Source organism: Camponotus floridanus, unplaced genomic scaffold (genome assembly GCF_003227725.1).
Source record: "Camponotus floridanus strain SB8 unplaced genomic scaffold, Cflo_v7.5 scaffold35, whole genome shotgun sequence".
NCBI lineage: Eukaryota > Metazoa > Arthropoda > Insecta > Hymenoptera > Formicidae > Camponotus > Camponotus floridanus.
In genome coordinates, this window is record NW_020229492.1 from 221,521 (window position 1) to 237,256 (window position 15,736).

At 39.6% G+C, this 15,736-nt stretch overlaps 2 protein-coding genes across 6 annotated transcripts in view; one reads left to right on the plus strand and one right to left on the minus strand.

The window, feature by feature from the left end:
* Nucleotides 1–74: 74 nt before the first annotated feature.
* On the plus strand, nt 75–5,830 carry LOC105255674. 3 transcript variants are annotated; one of them, XM_011265107.3, is made up of 8 exons: nt 93–163; nt 901–948; nt 1,018–1,168; nt 1,906–2,032; nt 2,130–2,227; nt 3,189–3,408; nt 3,508–4,000; nt 5,127–5,830. In XM_011265107.3, the coding sequence occupies exons 3-8, from the start codon at nt 1,130–1,132 to the stop codon at nt 5,449–5,451; spliced, it is 1,302 nt and encodes a 433-aa protein (XP_011263409.2). In that variant the 5' UTR covers nt 93–163; nt 901–948; nt 1,018–1,129; the 3' UTR covers nt 5,452–5,830. The 3 variants fall into 3 exon arrangements, with proteins under 3 accessions (XP_011263408.2, XP_011263409.2, XP_011263407.2); XM_011265106.3 differs by lacking the exon at nt 901–948 and having other exon boundaries at nt 75–163; XM_011265105.3 differs by having other exon boundaries at nt 901–1,168.
* A 122-nt stretch (nt 5,831–5,952) lies between these two features.
* Nucleotides 5,953–15,736, minus strand: part of LOC105255673 (unconventional myosin-XV) — an 82,162-nt gene continuing 72,378 nt past the window's right edge. For 2 of the 3 annotated variants that reach the window (XM_011265104.3, XM_011265102.3), the window contains 7 exons: nt 10,072–10,445; nt 9,174–9,477; nt 8,258–8,838; nt 7,845–7,977; nt 7,551–7,755; nt 7,142–7,278; nt 5,953–7,071 (listed from right to left, as the gene is read on the minus strand). In XM_011265104.3, coding sequence (XP_011263406.1) covers nt 6,841–7,071; nt 7,142–7,278; nt 7,551–7,755; nt 7,845–7,977; nt 8,258–8,838; nt 9,174–9,477; nt 10,072–10,445 — 1,965 coding nt within the window. In that variant the 3' untranslated portion in view covers nt 5,953–6,840. The remainder of the gene's footprint in view (nt 7,072–7,141; nt 7,279–7,550; nt 7,756–7,844; nt 7,978–8,257; nt 8,839–9,173; nt 9,478–10,071; nt 10,446–15,736) is intronic. The other variant, XM_025410824.1, reaches the window with a different exon arrangement.

Consider the following 15,736-nt stretch of genomic DNA (forward strand, 5'->3'; position numbering starts at 1 on the left):
TGTTATTTGTCGTTCGCATGCAGGCAGCTCCTTATTACATGACACACGGTGCCGCCAACCTGCGTGTAAGCAACTCCACCTTCGCTTACGTCTTGTCAGTCGTCGCTCGGGCGCGTCGTGATGCGAAGCTTCGTTTTGCAATTCCGTCGTGACTCCGTTACAGGTGATAACGCAACTACTTTCCATTATCAAATAGTAATCAGCACAAGTCTTCGTTTAACGAGTCCGTTCGAAGCGGCGTAAATAGAAAATCTATTTTTGTAAAAAAGAAGGATTATTATTTATAGGCGGTTTCGAGAAAATAAAGTGTGCTGTGCTTTTTTTGAGAATACTGAAAATTAATTCGCATATTTTTTAAATTAATGTTGCATAGGAAATTTTATTTTTCTCTTATTAAAATTTATTTGAAACATAAGATAGTTTTTCTTTCTCTCTCTCTTTCTTTTAAATAAATTGAGATTTATAATTAAGAAATTTATTTTATAGGATCTTTTTTTTTTAAGAATTAAAGAAATTATTTATTTAAGAATTTTCTTATTAGAAGTTAAAATTAAAGAATTTATTTTATAGGAAATTTATTTTTTATTTAACGAATTTATTTTGTAGAAAAAAAAGAAAGGGAGAAAGCAGCCTAAGATTGCTTTTATTTGTCAAAAATTTTGTTGGTTTCTTAATATAAATATTAATAAATTATGATACATATAATGTAATGTAGAAAAAATTACTCTAAAAATATTCCATTAGTTTCTCATAATTTTTTTCCCTCTATTCTTTGCCATTATTGAATTGTAAATTTTTTGGCAAGATTTTAAAACTTATAGTATATTTATAGAATACTTATAGTATTCTACATTACAATGTAAGAAAGATTTGTCACCTTTTTCTATTTTTACCTGGAAGTGATTACAATTCTTTGACTCGGAGCCAAGGATATCCTCGGAACAAACGGTGAACGGAACAAAAGCTAATGCGAATAATAGCGTTTTTCAAAAGTAAATGAGGACCATTTGTTAATAGCTTGAGAATTCACGTAATGCTACGCCGAAAAGAGACGAGACTTTCGCAAACAACCGTTCGTCCTTCGTCCCTTTAGTCGTTCGTTTGGAATCGCATCTCTAGTGATAGCATCATGTGGAACCGCAAGGTTTTTATCAGAATAGTCGAAGTGGTATGTAAATGAATATCTTTCGATCTTGCCCATCTTTTCAGAAAGATTCATTTCAAGATTAATGCACGTGATATTATTAAAGCGCCGACATGTGTTTAACATAGTTGACTCACTAAAAGCAGTTTAATATGATTAATATAATAAATAAATTATATATAATAAATATTATATATAATATTATATATAATATTATATATAATAAATTATATTAACTCAAATTAATTTAATAATATTAATAAAATTAAATATGTTTTAATAAAATGAATGACTGAATTAAATATAAAATTAACCCTAACAACATATATGTCCAAAAGACGTCCATAGAATATCTGGAGGACAGCCAAAGGATATTTTATGTCCTCTGGATGTCCTCTCGATGATCTCTGGACATCTTTTGGACATGCGTGTTGTTAGGGAATGAATTAATATAATATAATTAAAAATGATATAATTATTATAATATAATTAATGTATATTTTTTATCAATTTAATATAATTTCATTGAGTTCTCTTTTCGTTTCCGCTTCTAAAAGAAACAGTTACGACAGAATCTAATGCATTTATAGTCCCATGAAATGAAAATTACCTCTATATTAACACGTATATAAGCCATACCAGCGATAATTAATTAGTACAAGATATCAAATTATTACTATTAATTATCGATGTTAGCTTAGAGACTTTAATGATCGAAGAATGAGGTTGAAACATGAAACAAAAAAATTGTCCGGTTGCAGCTCTTATGCATCGCCTGCGTCGTGGCACTCAGGGTAACGGACGATGAGAGTCGAAGGGTGTTTCACTACTTGAGGAGTCGTAGCAGGGAGTGGTCACTGTTGAACAACGTGACATGGGGCAGCATAGGTATATACATATTCGTGATTCATTTACAGAGATCCTGACTGGTATCCGGCAATCGTACTCTTCTAACACATTCATTTCCTGATTTCCGCGAATTTAGGCGCTGCTCTGGCAACGGCGACCTGCGGCGGATACGTCATTATAACGACTGGTCTCCTGATCGCCGCTGCTACCGGGGAACTTCGCGGTCGAAAGACGGTAATAATTGCTTTCTTTTTCTCATAGGCCAGGAATACGTGTTGTAGATGCGTTTCGTAACGACTGCCGTCAATGTACGTCGACAATACGAGACCCATGGTAGGGGACATATGGCGTAGACTCTCGATCTTGTTAGTAAGATTAGGAAAGTAGTCTCCAGGTAAATGGAGGCAAATCATTGAAACGGTTCGAGTCGACGAACCTTTCGATTGTTGGACATCAAGTCGATATATCTCTAAAAAAAAAATGAAAGTAGACTTGACAGGATGCTCCTGAAAATGGGACTGTATTAAAAGAAAAGAAAAAGGGAAAAATTGTATGGATTTTTTTTTACCTCGAGTTATGCAGACTCTCGTCTTCATCTGCGAGAACAGTTCCTTCTTTTGAACTGCTGAGGAGCCTGTCGGGGGAGGAAGTTTCACGTAACGCGATGGCGGGAGTAGGATTGATTTCGACGCGTCGAGATTATTCCCAGGCGCCTTTAATTTATTCCGAGGTTGGTCGAGACGAGTGAAAATACGCCACGCGTAGATCTCGACGAGAGAAAACGGTGGCGTGAGAAAATCGCGACGCGATGTCGCGTCATCGCGAGGGGCCAAGGATAAGAATGTCCTCCTCTAACGCGGACTCTTGCGCACGTGATCGCAGCCTTGGTCAATCGAGATACGTAATGTAACTCGTTTAATGACTCATACCTGAGGCTGGGCCGATCTTGAGCGACCTGTCGATCTCGTGTATTCCAAGAAAGTGCCTTGCTCATCGAAAATAAGCGTTCGTCCTTCATAATGTCGTTTATAATACCCTGAAAACTATGCATCTCGCGTCGATTCTGTCTCCGCAAGGACTCCTCTGGAGGATTCTTGCGTAACAATAAGTTTCCACGTGCAACTAATCAATTATGCAAATCGATAGATTGCATTCCAATCGGATGCCAGCATTATCAAGTTCGATTTAAATTCAGGAACTCTTCCTACTCGGACTGGGCGTGATTCTCTTCGGGATAGTCGGCGCCTTGTCATTGGCGTCCATCGACAGCGTCCCCGAGGACCTGATCGACAATGCTGCAGTCTTGGGAGCGCTGTGCCTGGTCACAGCGTTGGTGTTCATCGGGGATTTACTCATGAGCCCGCCTCGCAAGAAGGATAAGCAGGACGAGGCGCGAATCCTGGAAAAAGATTTAGGTGAGCAGATTAATTAATATAACGCGATTAATGAATTTCTATTTATCTCTATTATTTATTCGTAATTAAAATTCTCTAAATCTATCCAAAAACTGACAGGTAAGCGGCAGGTAACGCCAATGGTGACGAGTGAGGATGCAAAGTCAAAGCCCAAGCCGACCGTCGTGAAAATTCCCGAGGACGAGGACGGTCGCGCCAACGACGCCTTCCAGAAGACGGATGACAGTCACGTCGAAGCCGCAAGACCCCAGCGGGAATCGTCGGTGGCTCGTCCTCAGGAGGACTCTCGGGACGATCGAGAGGTTCGCGGCGATCAGGAACAACCGAGGGAACGAGCGCAGAATTTCGAAAACGGTCGAGTTCTACGCGACTCGCAGAGATATCGCGAGAGCGAGCCTGATCGCAGGAACGACGAGTCCAGGATAACGTACAAGAGCCGGGACATCTATCAGCGACCGATCGACGAGATCGACACGCCGCGATTTCCCACAGAGTACGAGAAGGGAGATGCGCTGTTCGCGAAGCTCGTCCATCCGAGCGTGAAGATCATGAGGGTCGAGAGAGACGTCGAGGAGATGCTCGACAATTACAGGTGATTTCTTGCGTCCATGTCGCTCGGAATTTCGTCGCGTGTCATCCTGGCTCGGAAATTTTTATTTAAGCATCGGCAATGCCTAGGCCGTCTTGGATTACATCATCAGGAGGAAAAGCGCACGCGAGCGATTCTTGCGTTATACAAATAATTCGACGCACACTGTAAAAAATTTTTGTGCAAATTTACAACTATTATAGTGAGCAATATTGAGACCAACTATTAAAGGTGTATATTTACATACATTATTAAATTTATATTTCATAGATAAAATTATTATCTTAAATGGTAAGTAAGCATCTTGTATTAATAAATTTACATGTTAGAAATAGATTTCTAGAAATGTTAATGTAATAATATATTTTGTATATGTATTTATACAATTTCACACACATATTAAATTTAATTTAAAATTACATACATAATTAGTGTAACAATTACGCTATTTATAGCGAAAATGTATAAATTCATGTACTTTTACAAAAATTAGTTATTTTAATTCTTTATTGTGTAAATATTCGTTTATTAAGTATAATTTTTAAATTTTATATAAATGCTACAAAAAAATTGTACATTTACATAAAATCCAAAAATTACACTTTTAATCTTGTAATTTCTTATCAAATATAAACGAATATTTATACAATAAAGAGTAAAGAACTAATTTTTGTAAAAGTACATGAATTTATATATTTCCGTTATAAATAGCGTAATTGTTACACTGATTATATGTGTAATTTTACATACTTTTTTACAGTGTACAATTTAATTTCTGAGGAAATTCTAATTTCTTTCTTTAAATTTCTTTATTTTTATGAAAGCAATATTATTTATTTAATCTTCGAAAGATTTAATCTTCGAAAAGATGTCTTTCTTGAAATTGTTATATAATCGAATCATTGTTGCATATCTTTTTCTTTTCAGTTTTTTAATATCTATAATTAAGGATTTAAAAAAAAATGATTGCCTTAATCAAAATTAAAATAGAGTGAGTCTCATCGTGGACGTGAGTTGCAAGAATCGCTGGCAAAGTGATTTCCTCATGAAGTTTATGATTCACGATGATTCACGCGGTTCTTATGTATCGTGCCGATACTTAAATAATTTCATTTGAACGCGAATTCAGATATTCGGACAACAGTCAGTACGACAACGTGCCCGTCAGAATGCGCGGTCCGTCATCCGGGATCTTGAAGGCTCATCATCGCGACGTGTCCTCCTTCAACGTGCCGCCTCCGCCGAAGGAATATCGTTCCGGGGGCCGGGAAAGGTCCAAGGACGAGATCGAGATGCTGGAGGAATACTTTGGCGTGCTGAGAACCACCGGGACGCAAACTCCGAGGACGCCGTCGTCGCCGACCGAGCCAGGATATGTTCGACACACTGCAAGTAACTGGCCGCAGGACGTTAAATCGAACACTCCAAGACCTGGCTCCGATCACAGAATTTAATCCTTTCATGACTGTCCTTGATCCATTTTTCTAATCACATGATCGCTAGTTTATACGATATAAGAACGTGAGTTTTTTTTTCTTATGTAAAATAATCGATTTTAATCGACTCTCTTCGAGTTCATTAAGTTTTCATAAGCGCTTATATAATTTTATTCTCATCTCTACTTTTACAATAGAGTCATTAAACGTTTTCACGAATAATTTAGCCGTGAAAGGATTAAAAAGCAATTAATATATAATATAATTGTCTCTCTCTCGTATATCTTGTAAGATTTAGACTTAATTGCCGTGTACCAGATACACGAGATGCCACAAGAAATAGCATTTATACTTAGCATTTACAACAGTGAAATAAATGGAAGGAATATCTATTACACAGGATTGCAACGACTTTTGCATTAGTTTGTATCCATTCCTTTAGAAAGACGATGCAGACATATAGTCAAAATGATAGAGGTAAAAAGGAAATGATAACGCATTTTTTTTATACATACAAATTTCAATATAAAGTTGATACGTCCGTTCACATTGTACTCTTATATCCATACGTACACAATTATTATTAATAATCTTCTGACGATAAACATATGATCGCTGCGTGGTTAGTTTCCATTATACTCGTCAGATAATGTGTTAATATCAGCGTTAATATTACGTCGCTGAATAAAAATCTATTCGCGTATTCTTATTTTCTTTTATATGTTTCTGTTCTTTTCTAAACAATATAAATAAATGCTGTACACACATACACACAAAGTCCATATTTCAATTATGTTACGAGTCAATTATGAACGCTTTAGATATTTGCAGGGCCGGATTTAGGGAGGGGGGCAACAGAGGCTGAAGCCCAGGGGCCTCCACAACACAAATTTTTTAAAATTTCCTATCGAATGCAACACTTACAAGGTCTATGTATATTGCTTGACCTTGTTATTTCGCAATAAATTATTTAAACGACGTAAAAATTTCTATTTGATTTTGATTTAAAAATAGAGTCTCCACACTTTTAAATCCGACCCTGGATATTTGAGCATTTTGTTTCTTTCACGATCCTTCCTTCCAGCAAGTCCTATGAGTATTCATCCCGATATCCATCCCGGATTGTCATCTGTCGGGCTCCGGACCTATCCTACCTGGTATCCTATGTAATTCGTAAACACTCTAAAAGGTTGGTACTCTTTATACAAAAATTATATTAAGAACGGTACCGCGATGTGTAAATTATCGGCGGATTTCAGCTACGATATCCTCACAGGATTTGTCTTTTTTATATTACACATGATACATATTGATCGAGGACTTGATTTGATTCCAATTATGGCCTCATAGATTGACTAATCCGGATATCGAGTATCGGTCGCGAAGGAAGGATCGTCGGAAAGATGCTTATCTCATGCCGAGTCCGATGCTGACACTTTGACCATTGGACGTTCTCTGTTCCATAGTGATGTATTGTCTGATCAGACGAGAGATTTCGTGTGCCTGCTCCGTCTGCAGCCTGGTGATACGCTGCTGCATTAGATTGCCGCACTTCATGTCGAGGTAGAGCGCGCCCTCCTCGGACTTGACCTTCCTAGTGGAGATCACCTCGGAGTAGGGGTAATGGTACAATGTTTCCTGAAATAATTACACGTGGAAAAAGAGGAAAACGCTGTCAGGAAGAGAAAGCGCCTCGAAAGTTACTTACGTGCGTCAGTAAATCGATGAAATGCACTCCGTGTCGATTCAGAGCGAGGATATGATCGGCGCCTTTTTCCTTGCCCTCGGGTACTCGCTTTACCGCGAAGAAGCTCGAGCCGAAAAGCGGCCACTTGGATAATATTTCTGAAAATACAAAAAATATATATCTTTTTACATCTATAATTTTTTATATCGTGACAATTTTTCACACTTTTCGTTCAAGAGATTTCGCTCGTAATTAGAATAAATCTCGAGGAGAAATTATTTTTTCATCATTATTCGTGTAAGAAACAATTTGTGTGAAATATAAAGTAATGTTATATGAAACGCTGTTATTTTTATTGCGAAAATGACTCGACAATCGACGGTGGAATGAGAAATTTCTCATCTAGTACATAATCTCTACTTTAACTCACCGAGCACTTGCGCTTTGCAAACAGCCGCCGAGGAATGCTGAACGTTGTTCCAAGCTTGCTGGACCATATTGGACCACTGTTGCGGCCTGGGTTCCCTTAAACTGAGCGCCGGTTTCGGCAACAGATATTTAATCTCCTTCGTTGCAGGTTCGTGCGCCATGTCGGCTGCTTTGTGCAGCAGTGCCGCTATTTGCGCCATGTCATACTGTAAAACATGCTCGTCATCAGTTAACCATTTCTTCATTTAGTGAAACTCTCTCTCCTTCTTTTAAACAGATGTCACGCGGTACCTACAATAATTTCCTGAGACAAGTGTTCTCCAGATATAACTAGAAGAAGTCCTTCCAAATAGTCGGGAGCGATTTGATTAAACACGACCTCTATGTACAACGGTGCATCAAGTCGCAAGGGATAGTACCAGACAGATCTAGAATAATTTTTAAGAAACGTCATTTGTTAGTTGTCATTTGTTAGTTTTGTGATATAAATTTGCAATTTAAATTAATCATCTTCTTAATAATAATCTCATGTGTTCGAAAAGATATATATTTGACACAAATATGATATTAAATATAATAAAAAATTTATATCATAATTAAGAAAATTTATATAAAATTTTTGAAAGTTTATAAAAAAAGAATATTTAATAATTATGATTATAATGATTAAATATTAATATATCAATAAATACGTGACTGCAAATATACCTGCAAAATATTAAGTAGAACACTTGGTGGTTCTTCTGAAGTTCCGTGGTCACGTCCAGGACGTACTCGTCTCTGGCCAGTGGCATAGTGAACGCGTCACCGTCGACAATGCAATACAATGAGAACTCGTCCATCTCGTGCGGGTTTCTCACCGAGATGACGTTGCACATCTCCTCAATAACATCCTGCACGACGGTCGTGCATTTCGTGTTAATGACCCGTTCGGTGCCACCGGGCAGCCGGTAAATCTGCCTCTTTGCGTTCCTGCCCGCGCTGATCGCCATGATCTCCTCCACACTTGGCACATTTTTGCGACCGCCATACTTGACCGTCTTCCGAAGATTCTGCAGACAGACCATCGCGGTGCCGTGATAAGCGCGACGCTTGTCGTACGCTGCTGTCTCGAGGTACTTTGTCAGGTAGGGCCTGAGATTCTCGCTGCACGTGAAATAGGCGGCGACGATGCTGAAGATTCGCCAGCCGCGCTGACAGCTCTCTGGATTCGGGCTCTTGTTATTGGTGGTCTGCTTCATCAGCTGGCAATAGACCTCGTCGCGAAGCTGCTCATACTTGTGACAATGCTGCGAATATGCCACATAATTTATACGTCATTTAATCAAACCTTTTCTATTAATTTATTATATTGTCTATTAATCTTATTATATGTCTATTAATTTATTAATTTATTATATTTGTTAATCAAGCAATTAATGAAAATTAAAATTACCAAAAAACAAGGACAGTAATAAAGATACTTGCATTTCATTGTCTTCAACACTTTTTTAGAAAAATTTTAACAGAAAATTTATGGATAAATTTACGGTAATATATAATACAAAAATGATGGAAATATTATACATTATGCATTCTGGAAAGGGACAATAAAATCGAAAAAAATATCCTAATATAAATTTACCATGAGAATGGTGTAGACGCATTTGACTTCGCTGGTCTCGGGCGGCAACGGTTGGTCGCCCATGTACCTCATCAGACACAGGAAGCACTCGATGGCCAGACCACTCAAGTCCGCGTCCAGCCTAAGCAGGCTCTGCTCGATGGGCACGGTGGAGTACTTGACGAGATCCACCTGTTCCTTCCAGGTCCATTCGGTACCATCCGGCTGGCCTTTGCTCTTCTTGTTCTTCTTCTTGCTCTTCAGCGACTCGATCACCTTAAGAGACCCGCTGATCGACCCGTCCGCGGTCTTCAACATCTCGAACCTATCGAGGATATTCGAGGGTCAATCTTTGCCTGCATGCGCGACTTTATCCAACGTTCTCCAACGCGAATACAATACAAAAGACATTACGTGGTGGTCGGATCGATATCTTGCACCGGCTGCGTTATGCTTTCTCAACACGATTCGCTTGCGTAACACCGTTAATAGTCACTTCGCATTAATTTCCGCGCAATTCACGTGTGTTCTTCATATCAGTCGGAATTGAGAAAGAAGCGATCTTATTTTAATTAGCTCGCTCACCTACTATTTTTTGACATTTATCACTGGCGAAGGCAATTATTTCCAGTTGTGAATAATTATCTTAAAAAGTACAATTTCTACAGAGTTACTTTTAATTACTTCTAACTTAATTAATTAAATATATAATTAATTAATTAAATATATTAGTATATTTGTATATTAATATTTAAATTAAATATTAAATATTAATATTTAGCAAATTAATTATTTAATAAAAGTTTGATAGAGTCTTCCGATTAGATAAATTAAATTTCGCTCGTACTTAATCGCTCTAAAGTATTTTTTTATGAGTGCGTAGCGTAAATTGATATCATTTTAGAAAATGTCGACTCACTTTTCTGTGCTTTGACGAAAGTTTAGCATGGCATATTGCAACAAGGAGTGCTTGCCATCGTTGATCGAGACAGGTCCACTTTCGTAGATGCTGTCCTCCTGGAGTCTGACGTTGTCGTCGGGCTGTCGCCATTCTTGGCTCGGACTCAGCAGCTGGTTCTGCAGGTTTTTCTGATGATTCGCTTGGTTGACGGCCGACACGTGGTTGGGCACGCGACCGATCGATACGTGATTCTCATGCTCGGAGATTACGTGATTGGCATGATTATGGGCCTGGATGTGATTCACGTGATTCGCCTGCGCCTGGATCGTTTTTGTAATTTGGGATACGTGATTCTCGTGATGATTAACCTTCTGGAGTGGCTTCTGATCGATCTGCAAATCAAATATATAATTTTCATCGATAAATTAATATTATATCGATGATAAAATTTGCATTAAAGTCTAAAATGTCAAAGAAAATTTTTTCAATTTGCATTAAAGTCAAAAAAGTCAAAGAAAATTTTTTCAATTTACTATTCACTTTGAAAAACGTGTAATAAATTCGCGAGATAAAGTTTGAATCTTTATCTCTGAAAGTACACATATTTTAAGAGATAACACGTGTCATTAATAGAGATTATTTCGTAATTAAGTTGATAAGAAGATGTCAGTTTATCCTCTTGAGTCGCTTCAAGCTGCGCGTGTAACTGTCGCAAAAAGCGATCTCATTTGCGATAAACAGATCCATTTTCCGCGCTTCTCTATTTCTCTCAATTTTCGTGTCGTTTGCATTTTTCCTCCTGGCGCTATCGCGGGATCCTCGACGATCCTAGCACGCGAGCAAACGGGTTTACCCCCGCCTGTCAAGTGTACCGCAACCTGGTGCAACAGGAATGCAACGCGACCATCGCAGGTGTTTTCTTCCTTTTAGCCTTCGCTGCGAGAGGAAACGAAGGAAAAAGGGGAAGAAGAGGAGTAAATTAGCGACAGAGAGCTTCCGAGATACGCGCGATTTCTCGCGTGTACCTCGGTCTAATATCAACATAGCTCAGGTAAAAGAAGCGATAAGGCACCGAGGAAGACACTCCTTCGCTCGTCTTTCTGCTTTCGTCAATTACGACGAGATTTACTACGGAAAGTAGGTGATTACATCCTGTACATTTCTTAATATCCCCATCGCGTACGGCCTCTCTTCGATATCTGTTAGAAACCTGACGGTTCGCGTGTTCCACAGATTTCCTCCCCTCTCGAAAAATAGAAAATATCGATCGATTAGATCCGCTGAGAGACGAGAAATGGTTCATCGTTATTTAGATAAAGTATCATTTCAAGTGTGAGAAAAATGAGGTAAAACTCCTCTCGCCTCTTTCGCGAGAGGCTGGAGAAATCGAGTGGAACCAAAGCTAAGACATGATTTTATTAAGAGCCTTGATAAGAGTCTCCTTGCACAGAAAAAAAATAAGTGTCAAATCAAAACTTATATACTTAAATTAACGCGTTCATTGTTTCGTATATACGCAACAATTTATAATCTTCTTAGAAGAATTTAATAATTTTAAATTTCAACAATATTATAGTCTCGTTTTAATATTATAATTGTCTCAAGAATATATAATTATTTAATTCTACTTTGAGAAAATTATAACCACTGATTTAAAAATGTTATTTTCTATCTAACATTGTTTCTTTTTTACTCAAGAAAATTCATTTTAAGATTTCCATGTTAAAACTAAATATATTTTCAAAACAAGTCCTTTTTTTCTGTGTGATAAGGATGCTGAGCGCTTTAATCATGTTGATTTTCAACCAAATGTCGCATCACTTTGCCCAAAAATAATTCATCAATTCTATTCTGATCCACGTAAGCAAATAATCGAGATTCCGTTAGATAGAGTAGACGACAGAAGAATCGCGATTTTGTCTGGTAGCGGTAGCGGGAATTATATCGATAATCGGTGCAGAGATGAAGGCGCGAGTAGAATAACCAGATGTCGACCCTGACCTACATAAACGTTAATGCACCGAGACGCGACGTAAGACGTAAATGCGGTTGCCACGCGTTCAGACAGCTATACAAATGCGGCAGATAATCATCGATTTAACAAAAATAACAAAAATGGACTATGTATGTCGAACATTATTTAAAGGAAAAAGCCTTGAATCCCGCAGTCTTCCAACAAATAAAAAATATACCTTCCCGAGTCAGCAATTAAGTTGATTAACAGCTCTTTCTCTAAATAACACAAAAAGTCCAAGGGACATCTTCCAGGTGTCTCTTTGAAATTTGCATAAAAGATAAATTATACTGCCTCATTAATTTAAGATTGATTACTTATACTATTTTGCATCAGGATTTATCAACTATAATATTCGCGTATGACGCAGTTCACTCGATCCTATCTCGAGACGAGAACATTAACGCTCGGATTCCTAGATAATAATAAACGTGACGAATGGACTTGCAACCTGGTAATTCTTGACTTTCTCGTCTAGCTTCTTCAAGGTCTCCTGGATGGTGGTGAGGGTTTTATCGTTCGTCTTTTCCTCGGCCTCGCCATCGTTGCACGTCGCCATCGCATCGGATTGGGTTCTCAGCTCCTCGAATCTTTTCAGAATCTCGCGGACGCTCAGCTTGCTCCCGTCCACGTTCTCCTCGGTGATGGTCTCCATCTTTGCCGCCTTGCGTTCACCGTTAGCTCGTGCGACGACCTGCTCGCCGTCGTACAACTCCTGAATCGTATTACTTTTCAATTCATCGTCCTTCGACTTCTGCTGAACCGGTTGCCTCGTCTCTCGAGCGTCTTTCGAGGCTGCTACGACATTCTTGCAGTTTCTCAGCTCGCAACCTTCCTCGAGCCTGAGCTGTTCGATGGTCGGCTGGCGATCGTTCGTTCGAACGATCGGATGCAAAAAGGGCTTTTGATCGAACCTGGATACGTCTATTCTAGGAATGTTCTCGTACTCGAATTTCTGGCCAGGAGTCTCCTTTTTGGGGACCTCTTGCTTAATATTCTTGTTCACGTCCAAGTGTTCAGAGTTCTGCTTCTTCTTCTCTTTATTGTCCTTTGCGAAGAATTTGATGAAGCTGCTTCTCTTCGACTTGGACGTCTTGTCCGGATGAGAAGCCTGTTCCAGAAACGCTCCGGAATCATCGGTGTGTCCGTATTCGTCGCTGCTCAACTCGGATTCGGAGGACTTTATCAGAAGGCTATCGGGAGAGTTCGTCTTGCGATCCTCGTCCGACAAGTTTTTCATCTCCCTGCCTATGAAATTGCTCCTCTTTCGATGTGCCAACTTTAAATCCTGATTGTCGTAGTGTTTCCAATAGCCCTCGTCTAGACGATTCAAGGGACTCTCGGGCGTCAGTCTGCGTTCCCTCATGTCCTTTCGATAATCCGAGATGTCCTTTCGAACGAGATCGCCAGATTCCAGTCTGCGCAGAAACTCGGAACGATGGACGATTCGCTGCACGTTGCTGAAGGCTTTGGGTTCAAGTTTATGGAGCTCATTTTCCGAAGACTCGGAGTAGTCGGTGAACTGATTGAGAATATCCGGACGGTGTTTCTGTCGACGTCTCAACGTCGTCGGCAACTCGGCCCAGTTGCTGACAAGTCTCCTGGAGAACACGCCTTCCGTGTCAGACACTTCTCTCTCCATTTCGTCGAGTTTTCAAGGGAAAGCGGATCCTGATGAAATGCACATGTCGATATAAAACGCAATTATTCTGCAGTTTCTCGTTTATCGAAATTATTCCTTAACTAGCAGAGTTCCGTAGCTCTTCTAATTCCAAACAATCGTAATTTCACTCGGATCTTCCGAAGGATGTAGATCACGGAGGAAGGACCATCCGCGGAACATGGTGAGAACATGGCCGGAAGAAGGCTGTCGTGGGACCCAGGTGGAACAATGTACACTTTTAATTATAATTACCTCGCACCAACAAACTCTCCCCCGCCGCGACGAGCGAGAAAGCTTTCATGCTTCCTTGCGAATTGTCGAGTGACAACGATTCGTGTATGCAAGGCGTGGATTGTTTTTAAAAACGAGAAGAAATCCTCGTGAATCTCCTTTGCGGAGAGGATACTCGCCAGATGACGATGCGATCAGATAACGGGCTTTTACATGCAAATACGATCGTAGTCTCTCGATGACTGTTGGAAGCGAGCCGCTGGGAAATCAGGAAACAACGGATGGATCGATCATGTGATCTCGCTTACGTAAACGCGAGGGACCCTTTCGACCTTCTACTCGCGCGAGATCGTTGATGATCGGGCAACAATCGCTGTCACGATCCGTTCTTCGTTAAATCGTCGTTTTTACGTCGCTGTTTTTTGCCAGGCAAATAGCGTATCTTGTCTGCGAGAGAATAATGGCCGTTGATTAACTACACGGTCCAAAGTGGATAGCCGTGCATTAATAATCGACCGCGATTATTATTATTTATTATCGACCTTGTTGAACCTCGTTGCCAGCTACGACTATGCAAGTCTCTCGTCATGTTTTTCAACGTGTTTATTTGACACTTGATTATCACTCGTCAATGTTAACTGGCATAAAGAGACACGCTGCTTTGACATAACAGGCTGCGTTTTCCTCCAGAAAACGAGTCTTCATAAAAGTTAACGAAGCTTCACTTTATCTACTTTCTATCGAGTAACATGCTATTAAAAGAAGACACGTTCTTTTTAATATCTTCTTGCTTATTTCTTTATAATCATCAGCTTCAGCATCAAAGTGTCATAAGATGTGACTTCCTTCGCGATTGCTCGTTGATCTTAAACTCGCGTAGAAGCCAGTAGGGAACTTGAACACTCTTCACTCTTGGAAAATTAGCTTGGGGAACTGACGTCTTTTTGTCTTGAGGCTTTGCATGACGATGGCTCCTGGTTTCTTCAGCAGGAAATTCGAGTCGAAGGCTTCCTCGTCGGCTTCGCAACACTCGAGTCCTGCCGCGGAGCGTGAAGGCACGTTACACCGCGTAGCACGACGGCAGTCGATGAACTGAGGTGATTCTCGCGGCCGCAAGACTTCCGATAGGGCCGCTCTCCGACGGTGCCCCTTCGGAAGACGGATATCTGGGTCGAGTGCCCCACCATCAGCGGGTCCTCGCAACATGCGTGGCTCACGCTAGCTTGGAAAATCGTGCTACCTATCGCGGAGAGGAGCTCTTTACACCGATCTTGTTCGATCGGAACGTGCGTTCTCGATTAGACGAGAAAGAGAGATAGAGAAAATTGTTTTACACGTGAAATTTTCGCGCTTAAATAATCAAGATGGTAATCGTGGTCGCGTGAAGTAAATCGAGCGGCAAGAATGACTCCAAGTTTGCCTTTCCCCTTTTGTTTACTATCAACAGAGCGAAATTAAGAAATGCTGATCAAGCGAAAACGGAGCAAATATTATGCAGTTCGGAACTTTTGCACCTGGTTTTATCGCTACGGCCGATTTTAAGTTCCATTTTTTATAAAATTTTCAAATTTCAAAAATAATATTAAAAAATAATATTAAAAAATGATATTAAAAAAATGGAACTTCAATATATTTATTTGAGTTTCTAAAGGATAATTCGCGAGGAATTTATTAATGAATTAAAAACAACTGGCCTCGAGAGAGTTGATTTTTTTTTAAAGAATAATCTCCAATCTGACAATGAGCTGGTGGAAGATCTTTATGGATGAAAGGAA